Below are 25,008 nucleotides of genomic sequence, written 5' to 3'. Positions count from 1 at the left end.
GAATTATTCTCTCACATCATCATTGCCGTCACTTGATTGGCTTGTATGTAATCATCAATGAGATCAAACAAATTATTGCTATGGTCTTTCATGAAAAGAAGAGCATCAGCGGCTGCTTTCTTTTTAGCCGCTTTCAAGTTCCTGTCTGTTCCAATGAAGGAGTGGCCAATAAACGTGATTATGAAATTTGCATCAAGTTTCCTTGGGGGCTCTGGCTTAATGGTCGTCTCTTGAAAAATAATGTTCACACTTTCTGGGTACTTGAGCCACACAAATTTCTGCAACATCTCATTCAGCACAATAGAAGGGTCTCTATGCAGATTTTTCAACAAGAAAAGAGCAATTTCAGAGTGTTCAGAAGCTGAATCAAAATAAAGTTCAGAGAGTCCATGAATCCTTTGTTTTGCTTTGGTTCTTGTCTCTTCAAATTCCTTATTTAGGAACTGCTCCCAAAAAGTGTCAAACACAACTTCCACACTGTCCAAACAATTATTGTTGTCCAAATAAATTGCTGCTGCAATGCTTTCCACGACGTCACTCAAAATTTTTACCATTATATTCTCTGGATCTTTGGAGGTGATGAAAGCTAGCATGTTATTCACAATATCTTCGCCAGAAAAAATAATATAGTCGTAAAGCTTCAAGCTATCAGCAATGGCGGTAAATGACTTGTTCTGAATAATTCGCTCGCGAAGCTCATTCATGCTTGGTAGATCAGGAGCGTTACTGCTGTTTTTGACCTTCACATAAAATTCATTCATAATACGTTTTGTAACAATCATGTCAAGAATAGCATCACCCAAAAATTCAAATCGTTCATAGTTAACTTTTGAATTATAGGACGCGTGGATGAGGGCCTCCAATATAAGCTTCTTGTTATTGAAAACGTATGAAATTTGCCATTCAACACTCGGAATAATGCCCTTCTCTGCTATCTCTAGCAAAGAATCTAAGGTTCTTGTTTTAATGCTTTCTGGCAAAAACTCGGTATATTCAATAGTGTTTTTGTTTGGAAAGTGAACCCCAATTCGCTCTAAAAAACGTTCAACATAACTCATGTCTTCAAATTGAAGATAACAAAATCCAATAATACTCTCAACAACATCTGCTAACACCTTCTTCTTCATATCTTGATTTCTCATTTCCTCCCAGTCCTCAAAATTATTCTCTGAGAATGGAACCAAGTTATTGACTACGAGACCATGAGAAAGTGGTTCTGTTAGTATAAAGTGTTCAAGATTGCTTCTCATGAAAGCATTAGCTAGGTGTTCATTGCTAACAAGTTGTTGTTTCAATCTTGACAATTGGCCAGGCGGCAAATCTGGAAATGAAAAGAATAGCTTCTTACAAGTGATGTATTTGAGAATGGTATCCCCAAAGAATTCTAACTTCTCATAGTTAATTTTTAAATTCGTCCTTTTTGCTGTTATTGCTTCTTGCAACAAATTAAGTCCATCTAAAGTTTTGTTGAAATCTTTAAACTTTCTCAAAGGATCAAAAAAATCGAGTGCTTTGGATAGCTCTATCGTGAGTAGTCGATGTCTTAAGTTGTACAGTATTTCTGGTATGTTTCTGATGAAACTCATCATATCTATTGAGAATGAGCATGCATTCACAAATTCAGGAACAATTATCACCGCAGAATTTGATTGTATTTCGGTGTAATTTCTACCAAGAGAAGAAAATTTAGGCTGATATACTTCAATAAGAGGTTGATTCAAATCATTGACCACCAAGTTCCAACGTTTTTCACAAAATTCTCTGTAGGAAGAAAATTCAGGAGAAGAAAAGGCTGAATTAGGGTTCAAATCAAATCTTACTCGGTTGGCCAAATATATTTTGTGGTTATAACTCGTCTCTAGAACCATATCCTTTATCCATGAAGTGTTATTACTTCCTCTTTCTCGAATAATGTCTAACAACGGAACATTGGTAAAGTGTTCTTCCATGTTCTTTGGTAACACAAAAAAACTCCATTGCCTAAGAGAGTATTCAAATTCATCCATGGCATCCGAACGGTTGAGTTTGGATAGTTTACGGAACATGAAATCATGATGTTCAAAACTTTTTTGTATCCAATTCACATCTACAAATCTCGAATTCGAATACTGGATTAGCACTTTACGTGAACCTCTTATTTCAATATGTAGTAGGTCTTCATAGTCCTTGTCGATTCTCTTTGGCAAAACCAACTGAAAATTACTGTCAACATTGTCCACAAAAATGTCATAAAAATAAATTTCTTGAGTATCATGAATGACGAAATTGCCTCCCTTGAACGCTTTTGGAATCTTAATTTTTTGTTTCGTCTTGTCAAAAGATAGTTTCTGTTGCTGCGAAATAGAAATGTAAGATTTTGAGCCGTAAGTCGGGAATAAGTTATCATCCAATTCTTTGTGTTCATGAAGTATTTTGACTGCTTTTAGGGCACAGTATCTCTTGGAATCTGTTTTGTTCCATCGAAAATATGGAGGATCGTCTTGCTCGTCATTAGAAATTGTTCGTGGATGTACTGGACAATTATCAGGAAGAACAAGTTGAGTGATAAATTCTCCTCGATATTCAAAAGTCATAAACTTTGGCTTTTTGTCGGTGCAATAAGCACCTGAAATCAAGCTGAAATATCTATTAACAATTTGAATGCTTGAAGTCATAGTTGCTTTTGCGCCAGTAGGTGTCACGTATCCAAAAGGAGGCATGTCTTGTGGTGGAACAAAATTTTGTCGTACCTCTGAATGATCCTCACAAATTAACTGTTGCATTTGGGCATGCACAACTTTTCGTTTCGAGCAAAATATAGCTTGCTTTTCATCATCTGCATCTATCATAATGATGAATTTGCTGCCCTTTTTTCTGGCTCTTCCTCTGCTTTGAATGTAGGCTCTTAGATAATCATTAAAGGGATCAAAACGAATGACTAAATTACATGCTGGAATGTCAAAGCCTTCTTCAACAACGTTGGTGCAGAATAGGCACTTAATTTCACCCTCTCTAAATGATTTAATTTTCTTCTGTTGCTTGGAAGGTGTGACGTTTCCCTTTAAACCAAAAGCTTTTTTGGTATTGTCGGAGTTATGACCTACAATAAAATCACAATTCATGCCCAATACACGTGAGCAATATCTCGAGAGAAGTACAGTGGCAATCCTTCTTTCACAAAAAACAAGACCTCTCACCCAATCGTTAAAAGTTTCGGTGTTAGAGTCCCAATAATTCTGTTTCAATAGTTCAATCAAGCTGGCTGTTTTCATACTCTCCATAAATGTTTCTTCACCTTGCAGAAATGTGTGTAGTGATCGCATTATATCTCCTTTGATGTTTTTGTCAACATTCAATTCCAAATACGGGGTGGAAGATGCCTCAAAGGCAGCTTTCCCATGAAAGTGTGCAATGCTGTCAATCATTGTTTTGCACTCATCTTCTTCGGAGGTTTTAACGTCTCCAATGATATCAAAGAGAAGGTTGAAATATTCGATGATTGCACAAGCACCAAGTTCATGATAAAGGTACAATAGTTCACCACTCAGCTTTTGGAGAATACTTTCTAAATCTTCAGCAAGCATCGTTTCTTTGCTCGACACTATGCGTTTGATGGTTTGTATCAGAAAATCTTCAAACCTTTCGACAAAGTCACTATCAATGTTAATATTGTGTCTGTAAGGTATTACAGTCTCTTCAGGTAAATTTGTGTGTTCCAGCAATTCATTGTACAATTCTGTACCTGACATAATGGTTGTCAATTTGCAATCTAAAGAATACTCTAACTGCAATTTTTGTTGAAGTGATTTTTCAGTCACATCCCCTTTACAATTAATGGCCGAAGCCGTCATGCCAAATATTTTTGGTCGTAGCTCCTCCTTAAGTGGACGATAGAACTGAGACATGATGCTTTTGTAAGGATGATCTCCTTCTCCGCAATGATGACATTCATCAATAATGAGCAGAGAAATTTGTTCCATATTTAGCGCATTGTGGCTCAGCATGTTGTGAAGAAATTGGGCAGTAGTTGCAATAAATCTCTTTTTCTGCAGCAGTTTTTTCGACATTATCTTTGTCAATAGACCACTCTCTCCTCCAATATAGCATGCACACATTTCATCAATGTCATTTGGGTCTGAATCAACCTGTTTGTTAGAAAACTCATCATTGGAGAAATCCATTTTTTGAAACTGCTTCAACCCATTTGTTATAAAGTTATATTGTTGAGTTACTAAAATTTTGTTCTCCGCAATAAAAACAATCATGGAATTCGGGTTAGAATTTTCCGAGAAGAGCATATAATGAGTCAAAAGGAGAGCAATCATTGTTTTTCCCGTTCCTGTGTCCAGTACTACAGCCACATTCTCTTTTTTGGCCTGCTCAAACAACTCCAATTGATAGCCTCGAGGCTTGGGCATACCATTATTCTCATGGTTAGAATTCTGGTGCGGAAGCAACGGAGTTTGGTCGGAACGAGAGGAAAAAGAGAAAGCAGAACCTGTGTTCGGTGGTGTCTGACCTCTCAGATCCTGCTGTGCCATGGCTCCACCAGATTTCGGTATCGATGGGGTAGGCGGTTCAAAGCCTTCTTGGCGTCTTTGGAGCATTTTTTGAGAAAGTTGATTTTTTACAAATTGAACAACAACGTTGTTGACGTTGAGAATTCATGAAGGGGTCTCGATGAATGCAAGTACATGCTATTTTAAGGTTCCAATGATGTTGATGATATAATTACAAGAGAAAAACATGCTGTTTTAAAGCTGAATCGAATGAGGGTTAGAAATAAAGATCAATTTTTTTGAAAGGTCTTCTTTTCCTAAATGATGCCTTTTTTATGATTGTTCCCAAAAAGGAAAATAGCCATTTTAACTTCCCCATGTATTTTCAACATGTTTGTGCAACACACTACTCACGCTAAATGTGAATTTAAATTATTCACGCCTTCCTTCAGAGAGAAATTGTGAATCAATTCAACAATGCAAAACATAAACGCCTCCTTTTTACCTCCTTCACAATATGTTCTTCCTCATCAACAAGAGAAAGAACCTCACAATAAGATTGTGGATGAGAGTAGTACTACAACCACTCTCGAATATGTACCAAATCACATCAATTCTTCATCCCAAATTGAAAGCACTGAACCTTCCATTTATTTGATGAGCAGTGGTGATCGAGATAGTCATCAGGAACCACCACCTCCTCCAGATCAAATCGATGAAAACGAAATTGAGGAAGGAATTAACGTCTTTGAATCACCCCTCGAGCAAGATATTTCAAAAGAATGGCCTCTTGTTAAACATGAAGTGGAATCCATGTGGCAAGAATTGATCGTTCTTTGTACGCAGATTCGAGCCGGTCATTTGACTGCCGACACTGTGTTGTCTCTGTACAAATTTATTGCTTTATTGACTGTTTTCATTTTGACAATAGTTATTTCATGGGAGGTGATTCAAAGCAGTAGAAACATGCAGTAAAGGTATTGAAACAAAAATCTTTGCAACAAAAAGAAAAAAAAGATGCACCACAATTAGTGCGTTCTTTATTTTGTAAGACAAATTGTCTGGTTGAAATTAGAGGTCTTATGAACGAATATATTTGTTTCATCATTCTAAAAAGGGAGATTGGCATTAGGTGTTCCTTTCCATCATCACCGGGTGTGCTGTTGTTGTTCCTTTTGAAAAATTAAGGTGGTTACACTTGTTGATTCAGGGTGTGACATTGAGAAAGTGGAGACAATGAACACAAAGAAAGGAATTGTAATAAAATTAGAAGCTGATTCGAATCAAGAACCAAAATTAAAATTAGATAAAAAAAATTATCGGAACGTGCTCGCGTCCTCTCTTTCTCTCTTGTTTGTTTCAACAAAATCAAGCCTCATCACGCCAGCAGCAGCAATCACTCACTTTTGTATCAGTAATATCATGCTATCACAACAACAACAACAAGGTTCATCCACCACCACCACAGTGAATATCAAGGCAAAATACAAAGACAGTATTCGGAGATTGCCAATCCATTCCTCGCTGACACTCGATCAGTTGCTTCAAGTGTTGAGTACAAGCTTCCATGCCACCATTACTCGTGAAAATTCCGTGATCAAGTACAAGGACGATGAATGTGATTTGATTACCACAACCAACGAAGAGGAATGGAAAGAAGCTGTGCGTAACTTTTCTTCTCCCGTTTTGTATCTTGAAATTGTTGAAAAGAAGGTTGTAACGAAAGCCTCCTCAACACCACCGGTGGCCACAACAACACAGCAACCATCAAAACCTTCTTCCGTACAGCCACAACAAACTCCACAATTTTCAATGAATTTGCCCAATCAGAGTGGTGGCAGCAATATAGCTTTGATGCAACAGAAGCAGCAACCACAACAACCTGTCGTTACAACCGGGTCAAGTTCACCACCACCACAGCAACAACAAGAACAAAAACCACAAACACCCACTCAGCAACAACAACAGAAACCAGAAACGAACGTTCCTCCTCAACAAGTGATTCAAGTGCAGCCTCAGCAGCAACCATCTACAATTATCCCACCACAACAACAACCTTCTCAACAAGTGCCCCCACCACAACCACAACAACCTTCTCAAAATGTAGAACACTCATGGAGTTTTGCTGCAGTGAACACTTCTGTGGATGCTACTAATTGGTCAAGCAAATTCGTGAGAGATGTGAACCTTACTGATGGTTCTAGCGTGATCGTGAATCAACCAGTCACTAAGGCCTGGGCCCTTAAAAACACTGGAACTACTCAATGGCCAGACAATATTTGTTTGTTTTGTAAGGACGAGAATCCAACTTATGAAATTCTTGGTTCTCAAGTTCCAAGAGCATTACCTGGTCAAGGTATGTTTAATATTGTCACAAATTTATTTTGTTAATACGTTGAATGTTTTGAATGATATGCATTTTCAATAATTATTAATTTTAAAATTGAAACTATTGAAACTATTGTTTGACCTTGCACTGAATATCACAATCCATTTTCATTCATACCAAATTAATTATAGATGTTGAAGCGTCTGTTACTTTTATTCCAAAGAAAATTGGCAACATCAAGGGTTATTTCCGATTGGCAGCAGGAAAGTCACAATTTGGCCATTTGTGTTGGTTTGAATTGAATGTTATGCCTCAGGTTTCTCAACAGCAGCAACCACAAATGCAACCACCAATTCAACCAGTAGTCCCAACAATACCTCAACAAGTGCCACCACCACAATCACAACAGAAACAACAATTACCTCCACGAAATGATCTTTCCATTGAAGGCATTCATGATGTAAGCGACGATGAAGAAGATTTGGAAGAATTTGAGCAAAGCAGAATGCAAGCTCTCTACGAAAAGTATAGCCTTCAACTCTATAATTTGGAACAATGCGGAATTCTCGAAGGTAGGAATAAGGACGAATTGGTCGAAATTTTGGAAGCAAACAATGGAGATTGGATGAAGGCAATGCAAGAATGCATCACGAGAAGTTCTCAAATCTTCTAAACATTGAGGAATTCACCCACAATAAAATCTCATTGAATTCGTCTCAAATGCAGTTGTTTCTGGGACACAGTGGCAATTATGATCTTGTCAGCTCAGTATCAATCCAAAGACACTGATCCTAGGATTTGGTCGGTTGTTTGGCGATGATTTCACAAATGTCGAACTGCGATCTTTGCCGACACTCGTGCTTCTTCCTTAAAAAAAATGGCTGCCATCATTCAATTCAATTATCCTCTGATTATCACGGTCTGGCTCGTGGCTCAACTTTTCGTAACCACTTGGGACTTTACCTTTGTCTTGTTGCGTCCGAGGTAGGTTGTTGTTGTTTCATGATGTCCTTGTATTTTAGGTCCATTTGAATTTTTATGAAACATGTTTCACGTCATGCCAAAACATGCACGTTACCATGGAATTGAACAACACCACGGCGGTGATGATGAACTCAACAACATCATTTGTTGTTGTTGCGTGAATTTGCTCGCAACAGAACCATGAAGGGAGGTGACTTGTTTGCGTTTTGGGCTCCATGTAAGTATCATCCAGTCGTCGTATCAGAACACGAACGGAAATTGTCACATCGTTGTGTCACGATCGTCATGTTTTTATGGAATGAACTTTTAATGAATGCATTTGAATGATGAATGAATGATTATATTGAACGTTCTCTCAATGACAGATGATCTCTACATTCAAGTGGACAAATCCTATGGCCAACTCGATAATGGTTTTGTCATTGCTCAATCCATCATGAATATCGTTGAAATTACTCTTGTCTTGATTGGTCTTGTTCGAAGAAAATCATTTGATGGATTCTTGTTGATTTTGAGTGCCTCATTGATGAGTTTTTCCAAGACAGTTCTCTACATGCTTGTAGATATTTGTGGAGGATTTGAATTTACAGCTCACAACGATTGGTTTACTTTCATCACCTTATATTTCCTTCCTTCCTTTGTGTGGATTGTATTTCCAGCTATTGTTTTGATTTGGGGTTATGGAATATTGAAAGGAATTTATCGAGCTGCTGTTGAACAACAAAAAACGAAATAAAAGCTTGATTGAATTGGAGAAAAATATTAAATCCATCAATTACTATTGATTCTGAGATAAGTTATTACTTGCCATCACTTCAATCGCTTTTACAAGTTCTTTGAACACTTGGAACTCTTCTCAAGATCTAATTAAAGAATTCAAAAAAAAATTCACCACAACCAACTCGCTCGTTATCATCATCATTATGGGAAATGCTCAATCCTCTGGTAAATTACTCTTTCCAACAAGAGAAAAGGGTCTGGAAGCTTGTTTCTCGAGCTCACAACAAGCAGTTGAGGTGATCAAGGGTAATCAATATACATCTTATGTCTTGTCTGGTTTTTCCATACTCGGAGAGGATGAACAGATTAGATCCGAGAGAGAACTCGTTCAACAAAGGTTGAGAAACAAATTGTTGGATCCGAAGGAAGATCGTGCATTGGGATGTATGTTAGGAAATGTAAGTGAGTGATTCATGAATCACTGCAAAATGTCTAATGGTGGTGCTGATGATGAAATTGTTATGATGAACTTTTTGCTTCCATTTTGTAATTGAAATATGCATTCAACATTGAAAATTATTCGTTCGACTTGAAATTACCATGTTGTTGGATGAATACTGATCCATTTAAAATTCCATTCAATCTTAACAGGCCATTGGAGATGCATTGGGTGCTCCTTTGGAATTTAGTCCAGTTCGATACAATACTTTGGAATTGAAAGGCTTTGATCATGCTGAAATTTGGCAAAAGCCCAACTACAATCGATTCATGCTGAAACCAGGTCAATGGACCGACGATTTTTCAATGGCTCTTTGTTTGGCTGATTCTCTCCTTGTGAAACAAGATTTCAATGCTTTGGATTTGAGAACAAGGTGAGTTTCTTTGGTGCATGTACATTAATATTCATTTCAACATGTTGCTTTACCTTGTTTGAATGATGATGTCATGATAACTTTTCAATGAAACAACAATGCAACTTGTGTGATGACACCTAGATTTGTGAATTGGTGGTATTTAGGTTATTGTAATGCTTTTGGATTCAGTCCTGATCTCAGTGACAGGGAAAGAAGTTCAGTTGGTCTTGGTGGCAATATTTCCATGTCCATGACTGAATTTCTCGAAGATCCAACTATTGAATTCACTCAAACAGGTGACAAGTCCACAAGTGGAAATGGTAGTGTGATGAGACATTCACCTGTGCCAGTCATGTTCCATGATGACCGAAACAAGGCAATGTCTGTTGCCCATGCACAGAGCAAAACAACTCATCAGGGAGAAGAGGCTGCCGAGTTGTGTCGGCTGCTTGCATTTATTACTGTAAACGCAATCAATAGAGCCGATTCAAAGAAGGATGTTTTGGAAGATTTGAGTGAATTCCAGACTGACTTGTATAGTGTACAGTGTTTGTGCAAATCCATGAAGGAAGAAAAACATGAGTCCAATGCACATCTTGATCTTGAAGACAGAAATTGGAATTGGAAGGATCCAAACTTTGAATTTTGCAAAACTCGAGCAAAACAACAGCCAGGTTATGTGGTAAGTAGTAATTTAGATTTGAGTGAACTCAGACAGAAACATACTACTTTGTCGATTGAATTCAATTACAATATTTGATACTCTTTGGAATTGTATGCTTAATGTTCGTTAATATGAAATTATTATATAATCCTATATTTAATAATATAGGGCTCGTATGCAATGGATGCTGTGGCAATGGCTCTGCATTGTGTCTACACAACAGATAACTTTGTCGATGCCCTGTTGAAATCTGCCAACATGAGGGGCGACTCAGATTCATATACAGCCGTCACTGGCAGCCTGTGTGGAGCCATTTACGGAAGCTCCAGTATTCCACTTTCTTGGGTCGATGTTTTGCAGCAGTTCGACCGAAATGGTGACATTGCCCTGAAGGCCTACAAGCTGTATCATAAGCAATTCAATCTTTAATTATTTATTCGTTATATTCCAGTAAAATCTCGTTGTGTTTCAATTGCTGACACTGCAAGTACTTCGTGGAATGATCGAGAACGCACCCTCAAGTTGCTCGAATTTGGTGATGAAGAGTGTTTTGACAAAATTTCCTTGGCTGTACTCAGGAGCCTGTAATTCAGAATGGATCGCTCAGACTCCACCAGAATCGATGCCAACTTGACTAAAAGTTGCTCCTCATCTTCTTTGCTGGCATATTTTTCAATAACCTTAAAAACATCAAGCATGACAAACGACCCCGACTTGTGTCGGCATAAAGTCAACACCCGTTCTTTGGACAATGGGACGGATTGATCGACTTGTTGTTCGCCTTCTACGGCGGAATTGGGCAATGAAGGATCCAACAAGAGCTCCCTTAACATTTGCACAACCGTGGATCTATTACAATTTTGTAAACAAGCAACAACCACATATGACGAATGAACTTGTTGTGCTAGCTCAAATGTTTTGCCTTTCATTTTCAAGAAAAACGTCTCTGCAAAACCATTTTCTATGGCTACTCGCAATAGTGCAGCAGATTTTGCATCTGTCAACATGCGATCGAAATGATTCGACATGATATGAACGAGAACTTCAAGCTCGCTTCGTTCCACATCTTCACTCTTGAACATGAGTTGCATAAACAAGGATCCATAAGTATATTGAATCAGTGAGAGAAAATGAGAGATCATTGCATTCAAAATCTCCCTTCTTGAATGTCCTAGTTTGAGCACATGTGTGAACAAATCATCCACAACAAAATACGAAGATGTAGTCGACTTGGAAAGTTCGAGTAAATTATTCTTCACAGCCTTGGAAAACACCATCAACTCGTCACTTCTATCAGCGAGTTGGAACAATTTCTTCAAAAACATGCTGCCATGAGCAGTTTTAGATATTTCTACGAGATGGGCACTGACTCCTTGCAGTACTTGTTTCCGCTCGCTTTGATAGAGTTTGGAAAAGTTTTCTTCAATGATAAAATTGCTGAACTTGTTGTTAGCAAAAATTCCAACATCCGGTATGACTATGTTTGTGAAAAAATGTCGTACCAAATAGTTTGGTGAAGTTTTCAAAAAGTGTCTTGTCGCAATGGCTCCTTCGCTGGTTTGGCATAAATTTTTTAAATCTTTGGAAAGTAACTCAATAAATCGTAAACGTTGCTCCTTCGTCATGTGAGAAATACAATTCTGTACAAGATAATTTCCATGTTGTTCAGTCATCAATTCTGAATAGTATGGTTCTACCATGCTAAAATATTCTTCTTTCAAGGAAGGATCCTGCAATTGGTTGAGTACTGTTTCCAAAATTACAGTTCCTCCTCCACTTTTTGTTAAATCCAAAATGGAAATTCCTTTTAGAATTTGTAAAAATCTTGTCATCTCTGACAAATTGAATCCTGGAATGAATGCATTCACAGTCGCGCTGGAAAATTGCCCAGTGCACATTTCCATCACATTTTGTGAAAATAAACACCTGTCAATGAGGAAACTTTTTTCTTCTGGACCTGCACAATTGAAAATTTTCATTAATACCATGTGTGAGAATTGTTTTTTGAAAAATGGTATCAATAAATCTTTCTCATCAAGAAACTGAATAATTTCTTTGATATCTTGTTTCGTAAAAACATCAAGAGCTCTAAAAATTTCATGTGTTGAAGCTTGAGCATCTATTTTGTTCAAAAGTAAATGTTTTGTCCTGGAAAGAAGGTTCTCTCTATGTGATTGGTTGTCCACATTAAATAATTGAGAGAGTAGAACATGGTTGTACTGATCCTTTGAAATGAATTTTGCCATTTTGTTGTGTTTTTGATGTTGATTGGAAAAATGTGTTTTACTTTCTTGTTCCGAGTCATGGTTAGGTGATGATGATGTAAAAGAAGCGGTGATGGATGTAGTGTTGGGGACAGAAGCATTTGTTTGAGGATCTTGGGGAGAATTCAATGGATGGTTCAGAGAGGTGGAAAAACTTTTCATGCCATACGACGACGAAAATCCTGGACCTATTCCATTCTTAAAGTTATTATTATTTTCCAGAACCTTCGGAACTGATGATAACGAACATGGTTGTTGAGAAAAGAAACACGGCATGAAGGAGGAAGAAGAATGCCTTTGCACATTCATGAAAGAGAGATGTGAGGATGATGCCCATGAGCCATACAAATGTTTCTCAGAGAGAATTCTGTGCTCGGAGGAGAAGAATCGTCGTGAGTATTGTTGTTGTTGTTGCAGTAATTTGTTGAATCCAATTTGCATGCCATCAAATTTGGCAATTCGTCCTCCCACGTGGAACGAACGAGTGTGTGCTTTCATTTTTTATGCTTTCACACTTTGTTTTGCCGATGATATGTCAATTATCAATTCTAACATTACTCTCCACAACAAAAGACTCAAGAAAATTAACAGATGGTTCAAACAAATATTCCTAGAAATTAATCCATCCAAATCAGTTACAACTTCACTCCCTAAACCAAATGAGGCCTTGATTAACAATACCAAAATTCCAAACCAAGACAACCAAAGAATCCTCGGAGGATATCTTTTTGAATCTAAATTATTTAAGGAAGAACTAGAAAAAAGGAAACATAAGATGATGAATATCCTTAACATCCTCCCAATTAATCTGATTCAACCATATAATCTCAAACAAGTAGTCACATCTAAAACCTTATCCCAAATTACACACCTTGCACGCAGTAATTCAATAAGCCAATCCCAAATAGAATCATTCGACTCTTCAATCAGAAACCAAATCAAAAGAAAACTAAATATTGATGCAAGAACACCTAAAGAATGCCTATACTTACCAAACTACCAAGGAGGAATGGGTATTCCATGCCTTGAAATGATGACTGATATCATAACCCTAAAATCATTAATTAATATCTCATGTCACAATTACCAACTCATGCAAGAAGCGGTAAATGATGCTATCACATCAACATTCAACACCAAAAAATCCAAAAACCTAAATATATTTGAAAACTTCCACCACATAGCAAGGAAGTATGAACTTAAAGTTGATAACTGCAACTACATACCTCAACTTGTAAATGAAGAATCACTAAAATACCATAAGAAATGTAAAAACTTTGAAGTATGGACTGATGGATCTAAAACTGAACAAGGAACTGGATTTGGTATTATTTTACAAAAATATAACAACTAGACACAAATTCAAACTTGACCCAATCCATAGCAATAACTTAGCTGAACTACTAAGTATTGTCTACACTCTCCGATTATTACCAACAAAATCAAAAGCAAAAATCTACACAGACAGCGAAATAAGTATCAATTTGCTATCAAATCCTAAATACCGAGGACCATTTCTCCCCCTTAAAACTGAATTTGAATTCCTCAAGAAATCTAAAAACCTACAAATCACCATCATCAAAGTTAAAGGCCACCAAAATAGTGGTAACATTCACGTAGACAAATTAGCCAAAAAGGGATGCACATCAGGAAAATTGATAGTTCCTCACAGACAACTTACCCAAAACCAAATTATCCTCAAATCCAATAACCACTGGATTCCAGATATTGCAACATTCATCAAGAACAACCAACTTCAGAAATGGAATGAATCAATAACTTTGAAGAGCAGGAATAAGTTTAACCCTTCTTGCATCTTCCCAACAACATTCAATTTCATGAAGTCAAAGAATATCTCTCCCCAACAAAAATATGCAATCTGGAGAAACATGCACAATGTTCACATGAAAACATTTAAACAACAAACTCACACCTGCCCCAGATGTAATTGCACCGGAACTATTGAACATTATTCCACACGTTGCACATTACTATCGGAGGAAAGAATGTATGCTAAACAACAGATGAAGAGGCTTCTAAACATTGAATTGATTCACCATGACCGAAATGAAATTCTAACCTCCTCCAAATTCCTTATCGACAGCAGAGGAATCATTCTTAACTCTGACACATATTTTACAAGAAGAAAACAGGACATCATCAAGTACTGGGTAGACATTCAAGCAATTCTATCGCTCTTGATGGGTAGAGCTTTTAATCAATACTGGGAAAACGAAAGACCTGAGGCACCGAAGGGCCAATAAATATTTTTTCAATTTTTTATGCTTTCGAGCCCTTAAAAAATACCGCAAGATGAACATCAGAATTGACTCTTGCATGCTCCACAGCCTGGAAAGACGTTTGGAAAGAATTGAACAACAAGCGAATTACATTTCAGCTACCCTCAAACAATTAAACTCCAAACTTAATGAATATATACGAAATGAAAAGAACAGAAATTGCGAAGAAAAGGCACGGAAGCCATTAGATCATTCGCATCACTTGTTACAATCTTTACAACATCATCTATGTGACGCAATCACCTTTAGAGAAAATCCATCAGATCTGAGGAAGGACATTTGCTTGCGCCTCAAATTTCTGCTTTTTCGTTTCGTGCGACACCCGTTGACATATGTCAACGTGTGCTTTTGATTCTCCCATAAATCCATCCATTCATATGAAGACGAAAATGTGCGCCGTCGTTCATGAGAGAAACACAAAGAAAAAAATAGCGACAAGGAATTGACACTCACGCGTGTGTCTGTACTGATTCCGTTGTGTGTTCTTGTTGGTCCCTTTGTTGAAACTCACGAAGAACTTTGAGAGAGTACTCGTCGCCAAGTGATTGCACCATCTGTGTAACACGGAAACTCTTTTTGGAAAGTTACCTAACCTCTCTGTGATCGTCCATCATCATCCTCCACGAACAACTCTTGGAAGAGGATTTATTGTCGTTTTTCAAACCATAATCGATTCACGTTGAACAGTACGATTTATTGATATAGGATTGAACTCCATCATCCCACCACTACTGAATATATTTTTTTCTTGATTTGGAAACTTTGGTTCTATCTGCGGAAATGACTTCATCAACCGACTCTCAACAACAAGCAACTACCACCACCACCAATTCAACACTATTAATAACAACAGCCAATGATGGAGATTCTCTCAATGCTTCAGGCGGAGAACCACATACTCCTTTGGATTTTATTCCTCATGTTCCTTTCAAATATCACTTCTTTTTGAAGGGAACTGAAATTAGCAGAGCCATCCTAGAAGGCATTGAAGAAATGGAGGAATTTGAAGAATTGCAAGACATTCTGCACTTGTTCCAAAATGATCCATCCAAAAAGAGATTTGGTTTTCCTGGTCTCGAGGCAGCCATTGATATCTTCTCGGAATACATTCGCAGTAGAAATGAGGAGGGAGAAATTTCAAAGAATTTTGACTTTTATCGGCATTTATTGCCAAAAATTGCTCACTTTGCATTGGAAGTTCCAGAAAATGAGCTGATCGAAAAGCTTCCTCTCATGCAAATGAATCAGTCTGTCTCTCTCTCAATTCCACCAAAATATGTGAGATGTATTCTAGCGAATGCATTCTTTTTGAACATCTCTTCGGAAATTCACAATCATTTCCAAAAAGAGAAGGAAAAAGATTATGGCGTTTTGGATTTCAATAGATTGTATGTTTGTCGTTTGGACGAAGCTGTTGAAAGAATTATTTGCCAGCTCAGTTATTTCTATCAACAAGCATTTTATGGAGACAAGTTATGCGATCAACGAGAAGATATTGTCTTTACCCGATACAATTTGCTTCCTGAAGACGAACCCAATTGGTTGGAAATGAAAGATATTGACTTTTCCGATGAGGAAGCCACAAAGAATATGATTCGCGTGCACTGTGGTCGTATGGAAGATATTCCATGTCGTGGATTTGTGGACTTTGCCAACCGATTCATTCATATTGGTTCCATTATTCCATCCCTCACTCAGGAAGAAGGTATGTGACAAATTTATTCAAATGTGGCCAATGATGACCCTCTACATGTATTGCCAACATGTCTACTCATTCACATGAAATTATATTTTCATTCGAAATATGCATGACCATATATCTACGCATTTATTTACACAAATGCAGTTCTGTTCAGCTGCTGTCCTGAAAGTTTCTTGACACTTCTCATTTGTGAGTCTCTTTCAGACTCTGAGATTATCATTATGAAAAACATTATTCGTTATAGCGAGTATACAGGATACTTGAACACATTTAAATTTACAGGACTTTTCGAGCCACGAGGCCATACCATTGATATAATAATTATGGATGCCATCCCTAAAAGACACTTTGCACCTGAAATGATAAAACGTGACCTCAACAAGGCCTACTTGGGATTTAAGAACATGAACTATACGGACATTACTACAGGTAATTGGGGATGTGGTGCCTTTGGTGGAGACATTACATTGAAATTAACTCAACAGAGCTGTGCAGCAAGAGTAACCAACTCGGTACTTCACTATTCGACTTTCAAGAATGAAGTCTTGAAGAAGGAGATGGAGGATATCTTGCATAAATTTACGACCACCAAAATTTCAATTAGTGAGTTATACTACATTATGATTACATATCACGAGTACAGAGCTCTTAACTCCAAGGCTCAGTTCAAGGATTATCTTTTGCAAGAATTAGAAAGAAAACGACTCGACCAATCCCAAAAGCAAGAATAAAGTGTCTTTCAACCCAATCGAGAAGATGTTTCTCTCCTCTCTTGAAAGCTTTCAAAAAATACAAAAATAGCTACTGTAGGGATCCATCCTTCAAACTCCATCACAAACGATAGGAGATATATAGTTGACGATTGGAACAACCTCTAAAACCATTTTTGAATTATTTTGCTTTCCTTTCCTGCATTTTCAACGAAATTTCAACGAATCGAAATTTTTCATCGTTCAAAAAAAAAGCATTTCAAAAAACAGACGGGAAAGGTTTTTTGCGTTTCTTCTTCTCTCTCATCCATCATCATCGTTTCTGAAACTGTATCTTACCATCAGCGATAAGGATGAACAAGGGATATGCTCTCGAGGTTGCAAATTATATGAACGCCGATATTTTGCTCAATAACCTCCACAACACCATCGCAAATAAGGGCAGCCCTATTAGTGCTGGGAGCTACAAATATTTGCTCTCGACACTTGGAAGGGAGATTAAAAGCAAATATGAAAATTTTACGAGAGTGTTGGAAAGCGAGCAGGCTGTTTTGGGGGATAATTTGACAAGAGTCCCTCAAATTGAATTATTCACTGCCAAGGAGAAGAATAGTCATGAAGATAAGGAAGTATTAATCATGAAGGTTGTTCATAAAGTTATCGACCAGCTGACCATTCCCTACGAGAAGAATCCAGTGGATAATCAAGAAAAGTGTTTCAAGAATGTACAACTCGTTCAGTCCTTCCATCAAGAGAACATTATTCAACCCGAGAGGGTAATTCCAGAGAGTGAGGGTCACGTTACATATCTTGTGTTTTCTGAAGCTGATATGCGTAAGTAATTTGAAAGATGATATTTAGGCAGTGATGTGTTTCTAAAATCAAACAAACATCAAACCAAATTGTCCTGGTTCAATTTGTACAACATATGACTACCAATGATTGTCTTGAAATGTGTTCCCTCTTATCATGACCCATCACGAAATCATTGATGGAAAATTTGTCTCTGGATATACGTATTATCCATTCATTGTATTTTGAACACTTAATTAGAACTCCCTCTTGTGGATGCCATCATCGACGGTATGCTCAATAATGAACAGAGAAAATATGTGTTTTTCCAATTAGTTTGTGCCGTTCATGAACTTCATAAGGCAGGACTGGTTCATCAAACACTTCATCGATTTTGCGTAGATCCACATCTTATTGTGGTCGGAAATGGTTGCAAAGTTGGCTTAATTGATTTGACAGGAGTAACTGTACAAACCAAAGATGATTTTGCCTATCAATGGATGCCTACTCCAAGAAGACATTCAGAGGGTGGAATTTCATCTCCAAGATCACCACCGGATCAAAAACAGACATCTATTTTTGACAGTCCTAAATCTGCAAGAATGACAAAATCCCCTCGAACACCAAGACGAAGTTTAGGAAATATGAATTCTTCCCTCAATTTTAGTCCTCGCAAAACATACTCTCGTGACTATGTGTTTGCAAGTCAGAATGAGAGAGTTTTCAGAGATGTTACAGGTGGAGATAATAGTGGACAAGTGAATAATATTTGGACTCTTGGTACGATTTTCGCATTTCTTTTACGAGGAATTCCCATCTTCAAAGGATCCACTTCTACAGAGGTTTGGGAAAGAGTGATCAATTTGTTTGGAAGGCCAACACCATCCGATTGGAGTTCTCGTCAACACAATGTAAAAGTATTTGTCGAACAATTAATTCAAGAGAAGGGTTTTGACATCTCTCAAGACAGGCATTTGGATTACGTGTTTGGAACATGCACCAAGGATGAAATTGATCTCTTGAGAGGAATGTTGTGTATTAATCAGGAGAACCGGTTGACTACTGAGCAAATTTTGCAGCATCCATACTTTGACGAGTTCAGGCAATACATTCCCAAAGGAAGTCTCTTCAATAAGTTCTCGCAGAGCTTGGACGAAGATGACAGCGAGTGTGACACAACCCTTGTTGTCGCTGGAAGCAACTTCAATCATCAAACAGGAATGCTACATTGCCAATTACATCCAACTTTGGGATTTTTAGATGATATCAACTCTGTTTTCGAGAAGGTTCCTTCCATTGCAAAGGTTTGTTGCACCTCCTCAACTACCATGCTATTGGCCAAAGATGGAAGAGTCTTCATTTTAGGAGGATCTTCAAAGTCAAGCTTAACTGAATTGGACTTGGATAATGTTGTTGACATTGACTGCAATGGCAGCGATGATGAATGTCACTATCTCATGTTGAGAGGTGATGGAAAGTTATTTGTGTATGGATCGAATAACCACGGACAACTCTCTCTGGGACATACAAGCTCAATTTCACTTATTGCCCCTGTCAAATGGGAAGAAAATGAGAGTCCTGTTTCAAAGATTGCGGCAGGAGGTAAACACACAATTGTTACCCACAAGGGAGACTTGTATGCATGCGGAGCCAATGAGCACAAACAATGTGGAATTGATGATCACAGGGAAATCATCCCCTTGTTGACAAAGGTAGCCACTTTTACTGACGAAGTTCTTAAAGATGTCAAGTGTGGTGACTCTCATACAATTCTTTTAACTGAGTCTGGGAGAGTTTTCACATTCGGAGACAATCGATTTGGACAGTAAGTAGTTCGAGAATGGACTTACAGAATGAGAGATTTCTAACCACTATGTAAATATCTTTGATTTCTGTGATTTCACTCGTAGATGTGGTTTTGAGAGAGTTAAGAGAGTTTGCATTCCTTCAGAGTTACCCGCCATGTTATTCAACAGATATCAGGTCACACAAATTGCTGCAGGGACAAATCACTCTCTGTTTGTGTCTACTCAATTTTTCCTGTACTCTGTTGGTCAAGCTTCAAAGGGCCAACTAGGATTTAAAACTGATGAGCCAGCAATTTTCGTCCCTTCAAAAATCAATTTTCAACCTCAAACGAACGACTATGAAATTCATCCGTTCTGTAGAAGAGAAATCATGAAGGCATTTGCCAAATTTGATCATTCCTTCTTTGTAACAAATGATAACCGTATCTTTGTATGCGGAGACAATTCTTATGAAGAGATCGTGAGCTGGCCATACCAACAAGGCTTTTATTTCTACAATGAAGTTCCAAAGATTGTGGATGTGCCAGTTGAAATTATGAATGTCTCATGTCCTAACTTTGACAATACCAAGTTACAAATGGAGGTACAATCCGCCAGCTTTGGAGAACACCATTTGTTTGTTTGTATGCAAAAGAAATGTGTAGAATAAATGCTTCTGTGTACTATATTTGTAGTAATAGTGTAAGAAGTTGTGTGCAAATATTCAATCCATAGTCATTAATGTGTAGGAGTGGTATTTGAGGGAGCGTGATGACTACTGGCAGTGTTGTTGTTTTGAGCGAGAGAGATGGAAATGTTGAAACGTCCAATTTGTTGCTCAATAGCATGTCCATTATTCATGTCACTCAAATTAAATACGAATTGTTGAACATTTTGAATTCTTGGAGCCGACGGGATTCCATTTCGTTGATGTACCATTGCATTAATTCTATCGAAAATATCAAAATCGTCATTATTGGCGTTACCACCACCAGTGCCCAAGATGTCTCTCAGTATTGGATGGTGGTTTACAATGTAATTATACTCGCAGGTGTTCCACAGATAAAGCATCTTTTGTACAATAACTGAGAAAAGAGTTGAAAATGCAAGGTAAGAATAGCCGTGGGGATGGCTAAAGTAATAGATAAAATACGTGGAGCAATAAAAGTGAAGAACCCATGGAAAGACAGCCTTGCTAAATCTTGAGTTGCAAACATTATTCATGAATATTTGAGAAATCCAAATGAGACAAAATACTAATAAACTTGCTTTCTGATCTCCAGAAAAGAAATTATCGATAAAGTGGATAACTCCTAGCAACACTGGCACAAACATTAAATTTTGGAACAAGTGAACCATGAATGAGCGTGCCATACGTTGCACAAAGAAGACATTTAGCTGTAATTCCACGATCATGTTCAATATATTCATTTGGGTCGTTCTCACCAAATAGTAAATTAGAACAAATACCATCAGGTAGACAATCAATGGAGCTATTTTTGAAATACCTCTCGAAATGGCTATAAGCAAGTTCAATAGATACATAGTCAATAGAAAGAAATATAATTATTATTCGAATATGATATGATTCGAAAATGATGATAGCCAAAATTCGTAGTCAATGATAAACAATTTTAACATAACACGTTATTGAAATTCCGCCTGATTAAAATAAAATCTCAACTTACCATCCATTTCTACTTGTCCATATTTCAAATAGTAAATCTCATCATATTGTCTAGAATACAAGACTCCACTATTGATCGTATAGTTATGATTGAAGTCATAATTATACTGAACAAATGTGTTTAGAATAGTGGTGTCATAACCAATTAAGAAGGAGAGAAGATAGGGAAATGATCCTCCCAAAATATCACTATTTCAAAATAATAATTTTCGAATTTTGTTCGTCATCACATGAAGAAGAATAACGATACAATGTTGAACAATCATTCAAAAGGCTTGTCATAAAAACAACTTACAAGCAAGAATCGTTCCAATCAATACTGATAGTATAGGAAGGAATAGATAAAGTTTGTTTTGTCTCTCTTGAAATATAGAATAAGCCCTTCTCAGTTGTGTAGACGAATAATCTTGTATCGTTAAAAATATCGGTAAAGAGAGGGGAATGTTGATACTTGAAGAGTATCCAAGATTTGATAGCGTCTGTTGCATGATCGAGAGAGAGTGACCACTCATCTGAATTGTTTTCCTCCTCTGTCTCTCCCGATGAAGGAGTGTCAACACTGACATCATTAGTGGTGCTACCTTTTTCCTTAAGAGAGGTTTGTTGAGAGGTGTCTTTCTTGGCGTTTTCTGAATGAGATTGGCTTTGCAATTCGGATGAAGAAGATTCTTGTTGAGCATTCAGAAGTGATTGTGAATTTGTGTCGTCTAGCTGGCTCGTTGGAGTATCACTCTTGAAAGGTTGAGATTTGGTCTTTTTTAAAGACAATTCTCTTTCCCATTCTCTCATCATCTTGTCTATTGGACCCTCAATATACAATCTTAAAAGAAATGAATGCACTGAGGCGGCAGTGAGAGTGTCGGTTCTGTTTTCGTACCTTTTAATGAGCTCACCTCGATACTTTTCCATAATTCGGTTTTCTAAGCAAGTAACACGAGGTTTCACAGAAAATGGACGAATAAATATATCGAGTAGAGCATTACCAAGTAGGTTGAGGATTTTTTGAGTACGTTCAAAATAATTGGTATCCTCTTTTGATTCGTGCTGCGTTTCAGAAGGTGGCACAGCGGTTTTCTCTGAGATCTCTAAGTCCTTCGATGATGTGTGGCGAAGGACAGAACTCTCTTTACCCTGTTCTAAATCCTGATGTGTTGAAACTTGGATATCATGTGGTGGTTGAACAGAGTCGGCTTGCAAAGATGATGTCGGTGAGAGTGTGAAATTTTCATCAGCAACTTTTCCATTCTGAGTGACAATGATATTTCGGACACTAGTATTGTCCTCTAACATGTTAGTAACTTGAATTTGAGAGGCAGTAGATTTCTCCAACGATACATTGGTCAATAGTTGAGCATGCTCACTTTTGAAGAAATTACTGCTATTGTGATCATCATAGATGCTATTGGTACTTAAATTAAATCCATGAAAATCAATTCCAAAAAGTGCTGTACGTAATAAGGGTGGGAAATGTTTGGTCAAATTTTGAGCCTCTTGAGACGAAAAAATTCTCATCAATTTGATTTGTTGTACATGATTTGTTACAATTTCTGATTTGGTCAATGTTGACATTAGTAATGATTGTTGTGATGGATTAGCTAAATTATTCGGTGATATGTAAAAAGAAGAGTGGAGCAATACAAGAGACACGAATAAAAGCATTCCGATAAAATAGCAAAGCTCCTCCAAATATCTTGTAACAAACGGTGATGCTCTAAAAACAAATCTGATAATATTGAGTGCAATTGCTTGCGCATGTCGTCTCACCTCTTGATTTTGGAAAAACTCATTATTGAAAATTGTTGATGAATTCGGAGGAGGAGTTGGAGTGGTAGGACCGGTTGGGATGGAGGAACTAATCATATGCTGTTGGTTTGTATTATTCCTAGTAGAAGCAGTAGTGGTTGTTGTATTATCATCGCTAATAACGGTATTAATATTATTGTTATCATTATTTCTATCATTATTATTTTGGTCAGCATTATCATGACTGAAAGGTGGAGGAAATGAAGATCTTTCGGTGTTGATGTTATCAGTACGATCATTATTTCGATCATTACCATTGTGGTGATAAGGTAATGATGTGAGTGGAGTTGCTGTTGTTGTTGGTTGATCGTGAGGGTTGATCTCAGAGGAGCCTTCTCCTACTCCACCTGTGATCGGGACTGTTTCTCTCAAAGGCATTTTTTGTTTTGAAGGAATCCTTCAAACGAATCTTTATTATTCATAACAATAGAAACCGAACAAACGTTTGGGAGAACGTGGGCCGTTTCCTATCAGTGCTCACGAAATGATGAGCCCACATTATTCAAAGCAATTTTTGAACTCGGCATTTCGCTGGACTCAACTTTCATTGTAAAATCTTTAAACACTGGTTGACCAATTAATTTTAAAAAATTTGTTGAAAAAAATACACTCAATATGTCTCACAGAAAATTCGAAGCACCAAGACACGGTTCACTTGCTTTCTTGCCAAGAAAGAAGGCCAGAAGAGAACGTGGTAGAATCAAGGCTTATCCAAAGGATGACCAAAGCAAGAAGTCCCATATGACTGCTTTCTTGGGTTACAAGGCTGGTATGACTCACATTGTCAGAGAAGTGAACAAGCCTGGTTCCAAGTTGCACAAAAAGGAATGTCTCGATGCAGTTACTATTGTTGAAGCTCCACCAATGGTTGTTGTCGGTGTTGTTGGTTACAAGCAAACTCCAACTGGTTTGAAGTCCATTGGTACTGTCTGGGCTAAGAACATTGGTAATGAATTCAGAAGAGTCTTCTATAAGGACTGGTGCCGCTCGAAGAAGAGAGCATTCACCAAGCTCACCAAGTCTTACTTGGAAAGTGCTGCTCAAGAGAAGAGAACTCAAACATTGGAGAGCTTCAAGAAGAATGCTGATGTCATTAGAGTTGTTGCTCACACTCAACCATCCAAGGTCAAGTCAATCAATAACAAGAAGGCCCACGTTGCTGAAATTCAAATCAACGGTGGTAATGTAGATGAAAAGATCAAGTTTGCTTTGGCTAACCTTGAAAAGCTTGTCTCTGTCGACTCTGTATTTGCTAAGGACGAACCAATTGACGTGATTGCTGTCACCAAGGGTAAGGGTACCAAGGGTGTTGTCTCCAGATGGGGTGTTAGACGTTTGCCAAGAAAGACCCACAGAGGTTTGAGAAAGGTTGCTTGTATTGGTGCTTGGCATCCTGCTAGAGTTTCATTCTCTGTTGCCAGAGCTGGTCAAAAGGGTTTCTTCCACAGAGTCCATCAAAACAAGAAGATTTACAGAATTGGCAAGTCTCGCCTCACTGAGGAAGGAAAGAAGTCCGCAATGACTGACTTTGACTTGACTGAGAAGGACATTAACCCAATGGGTGGATTTGTTAACTATGGTATTGTTGAAAATGACTGGGTTATGATCAAGGGTAACGTTCAAGGTCCTGCTAGAAGAGTTGTCACCTTGAGAAAGACTTTGGTTCCAGAAAACAAGTGGAACAGATCCATGAAGGAAGAAATTACCCTCAAGTTCATTGATACCACCTCCAAGATTGGTAAGGGTAAATTCCAAACCACTGCCGAGAAGAACAAGTTCTTGGGTCCAAGAAAGAAGCAATTAGAGCAAAAGAGACTTGAAGATGAGAAGAAGCTCCAAGCTTTGAAGGAAAAGAGAAAGGCTGAGACCAAGTAAATTGGTTGATTGTGTCAATAACAGGACTGATTTTAAAATAAATTGAATGACAACTTGTT

The 25,008-nt window shown here is 37.7% G+C and overlaps 11 protein-coding genes across 11 annotated transcripts; 8 read left to right on the top strand and 3 right to left on the bottom strand.

Annotated features, from left to right (window-relative positions):
• Positions 1-11: 11 nt before the first annotated feature.
• On the bottom strand, positions 12-4,586 carry FDP41_002635 (uncharacterized protein; the record flags this gene model as incomplete). The annotated part of the gene is made up of 1 exon (XM_044705851.1): positions 12-4,586. One exon carries the CDS (start codon positions 4,584-4,586, stop codon positions 12-14), a length of 4,575 nt encoding a protein of 1,524 aa, XP_044562833.1.
• Positions 4,587-4,955: 369 nt separating this feature from the next.
• FDP41_002634 (uncharacterized protein) lies at positions 4,956-5,453 on the top strand (the record flags this gene model as incomplete). The annotated part of the gene is made up of 1 exon (XM_044705850.1): positions 4,956-5,453. One exon carries the CDS (start codon positions 4,956-4,958, stop codon positions 5,451-5,453), a length of 498 nt encoding a protein of 165 aa, XP_044562832.1.
• A 447-nt stretch (positions 5,454-5,900) lies between these two features.
• Positions 5,901-7,480, top strand: FDP41_002633 (uncharacterized protein; the record flags this gene model as incomplete). The annotated part of the gene is made up of 2 exons (XM_044705849.1): positions 5,901-6,834; positions 6,999-7,480. 2 exons carry the CDS (start codon positions 5,901-5,903, stop codon positions 7,478-7,480), a joined length of 1,416 nt encoding a protein of 471 aa, XP_044562831.1.
• A 204-nt stretch (positions 7,481-7,684) lies between these two features.
• On the top strand, positions 7,685-8,527 carry FDP41_002632 (uncharacterized protein; the record flags this gene model as incomplete). Its single annotated transcript, XM_044705848.1, has 3 exons — positions 7,685-7,791; positions 7,968-8,008; positions 8,157-8,527. 3 exons carry the CDS (start codon positions 7,685-7,687, stop codon positions 8,525-8,527), a joined length of 519 nt encoding a protein of 172 aa, XP_044562830.1.
• A 187-nt stretch (positions 8,528-8,714) lies between these two features.
• FDP41_002631 (uncharacterized protein) lies at positions 8,715-10,458 on the top strand (the record flags this gene model as incomplete). Its single annotated transcript, XM_044705847.1, has 4 exons — positions 8,715-8,969; positions 9,163-9,383; positions 9,507-10,047; positions 10,198-10,458. The coding sequence occupies 4 exons, from the start codon at positions 8,715-8,717 to the stop codon at positions 10,456-10,458; spliced, it is 1,278 nt and encodes a 425-aa protein (XP_044562829.1).
• Positions 10,459-10,469: 11 nt separating this feature from the next.
• Positions 10,470-12,791, bottom strand: FDP41_002630 (uncharacterized protein; the record flags this gene model as incomplete). The annotated part of the gene is made up of 1 exon (XM_044705846.1): positions 10,470-12,791. The coding sequence occupies one exon, from the start codon at positions 12,789-12,791 to the stop codon at positions 10,470-10,472; it is 2,322 nt and encodes a 773-aa protein (XP_044562828.1).
• A 34-nt stretch (positions 12,792-12,825) lies between these two features.
• FDP41_002629 (uncharacterized protein) lies at positions 12,826-13,647 on the top strand (the record flags this gene model as incomplete). The annotated part of the gene is made up of 1 exon (XM_044705844.1): positions 12,826-13,647. One exon carries the CDS (start codon positions 12,826-12,828, stop codon positions 13,645-13,647), a length of 822 nt encoding a protein of 273 aa, XP_044562827.1.
• Positions 13,648-15,373: 1,726 nt separating this feature from the next.
• Positions 15,374-17,026, top strand: FDP41_002628 (uncharacterized protein; the record flags this gene model as incomplete). Its single annotated transcript, XM_044705843.1, has 2 exons — positions 15,374-16,298; positions 16,440-17,026. 2 exons carry the CDS (start codon positions 15,374-15,376, stop codon positions 17,024-17,026), a joined length of 1,512 nt encoding a protein of 503 aa, XP_044562826.1.
• A 332-nt stretch (positions 17,027-17,358) lies between these two features.
• On the top strand, positions 17,359-20,254 carry FDP41_002627 (uncharacterized protein; the record flags this gene model as incomplete). Its single annotated transcript, XM_044705842.1, has 3 exons — positions 17,359-17,839; positions 18,059-19,622; positions 19,708-20,254. The coding sequence occupies 3 exons, from the start codon at positions 17,359-17,361 to the stop codon at positions 20,252-20,254; spliced, it is 2,592 nt and encodes an 863-aa protein (XP_044562825.1).
• A 68-nt stretch (positions 20,255-20,322) lies between these two features.
• Positions 20,323-23,452, bottom strand: FDP41_002626 (uncharacterized protein; the record flags this gene model as incomplete). Its single annotated transcript, XM_044705841.1, has 3 exons — positions 20,323-21,104; positions 21,273-21,460; positions 21,567-23,452. 3 exons carry the CDS (start codon positions 23,450-23,452, stop codon positions 20,323-20,325), a joined length of 2,856 nt encoding a protein of 951 aa, XP_044562824.1.
• A 237-nt stretch (positions 23,453-23,689) lies between these two features.
• Positions 23,690-24,949, top strand: FDP41_002625 (uncharacterized protein; the record flags this gene model as incomplete). Its single annotated transcript, XM_044705840.1, has 1 exon — positions 23,690-24,949. The coding sequence occupies one exon, from the start codon at positions 23,690-23,692 to the stop codon at positions 24,947-24,949; it is 1,260 nt and encodes a 419-aa protein (XP_044562823.1).
• Positions 24,950-25,008: the final 59 nt, after the last annotated feature.

The sequence above is a fragment of the Naegleria fowleri genome (genome assembly GCF_008403515.1).
Source record: "Naegleria fowleri strain ATCC 30894 chromosome Unknown tig30, whole genome shotgun sequence".
Lineage (NCBI taxonomy): Eukaryota > Heterolobosea > Eutetramitea > Acrasida > Naegleriidae > Naegleria > Naegleria fowleri.
This window is presented reverse-complemented; position numbering and strand designations above follow the sequence as displayed.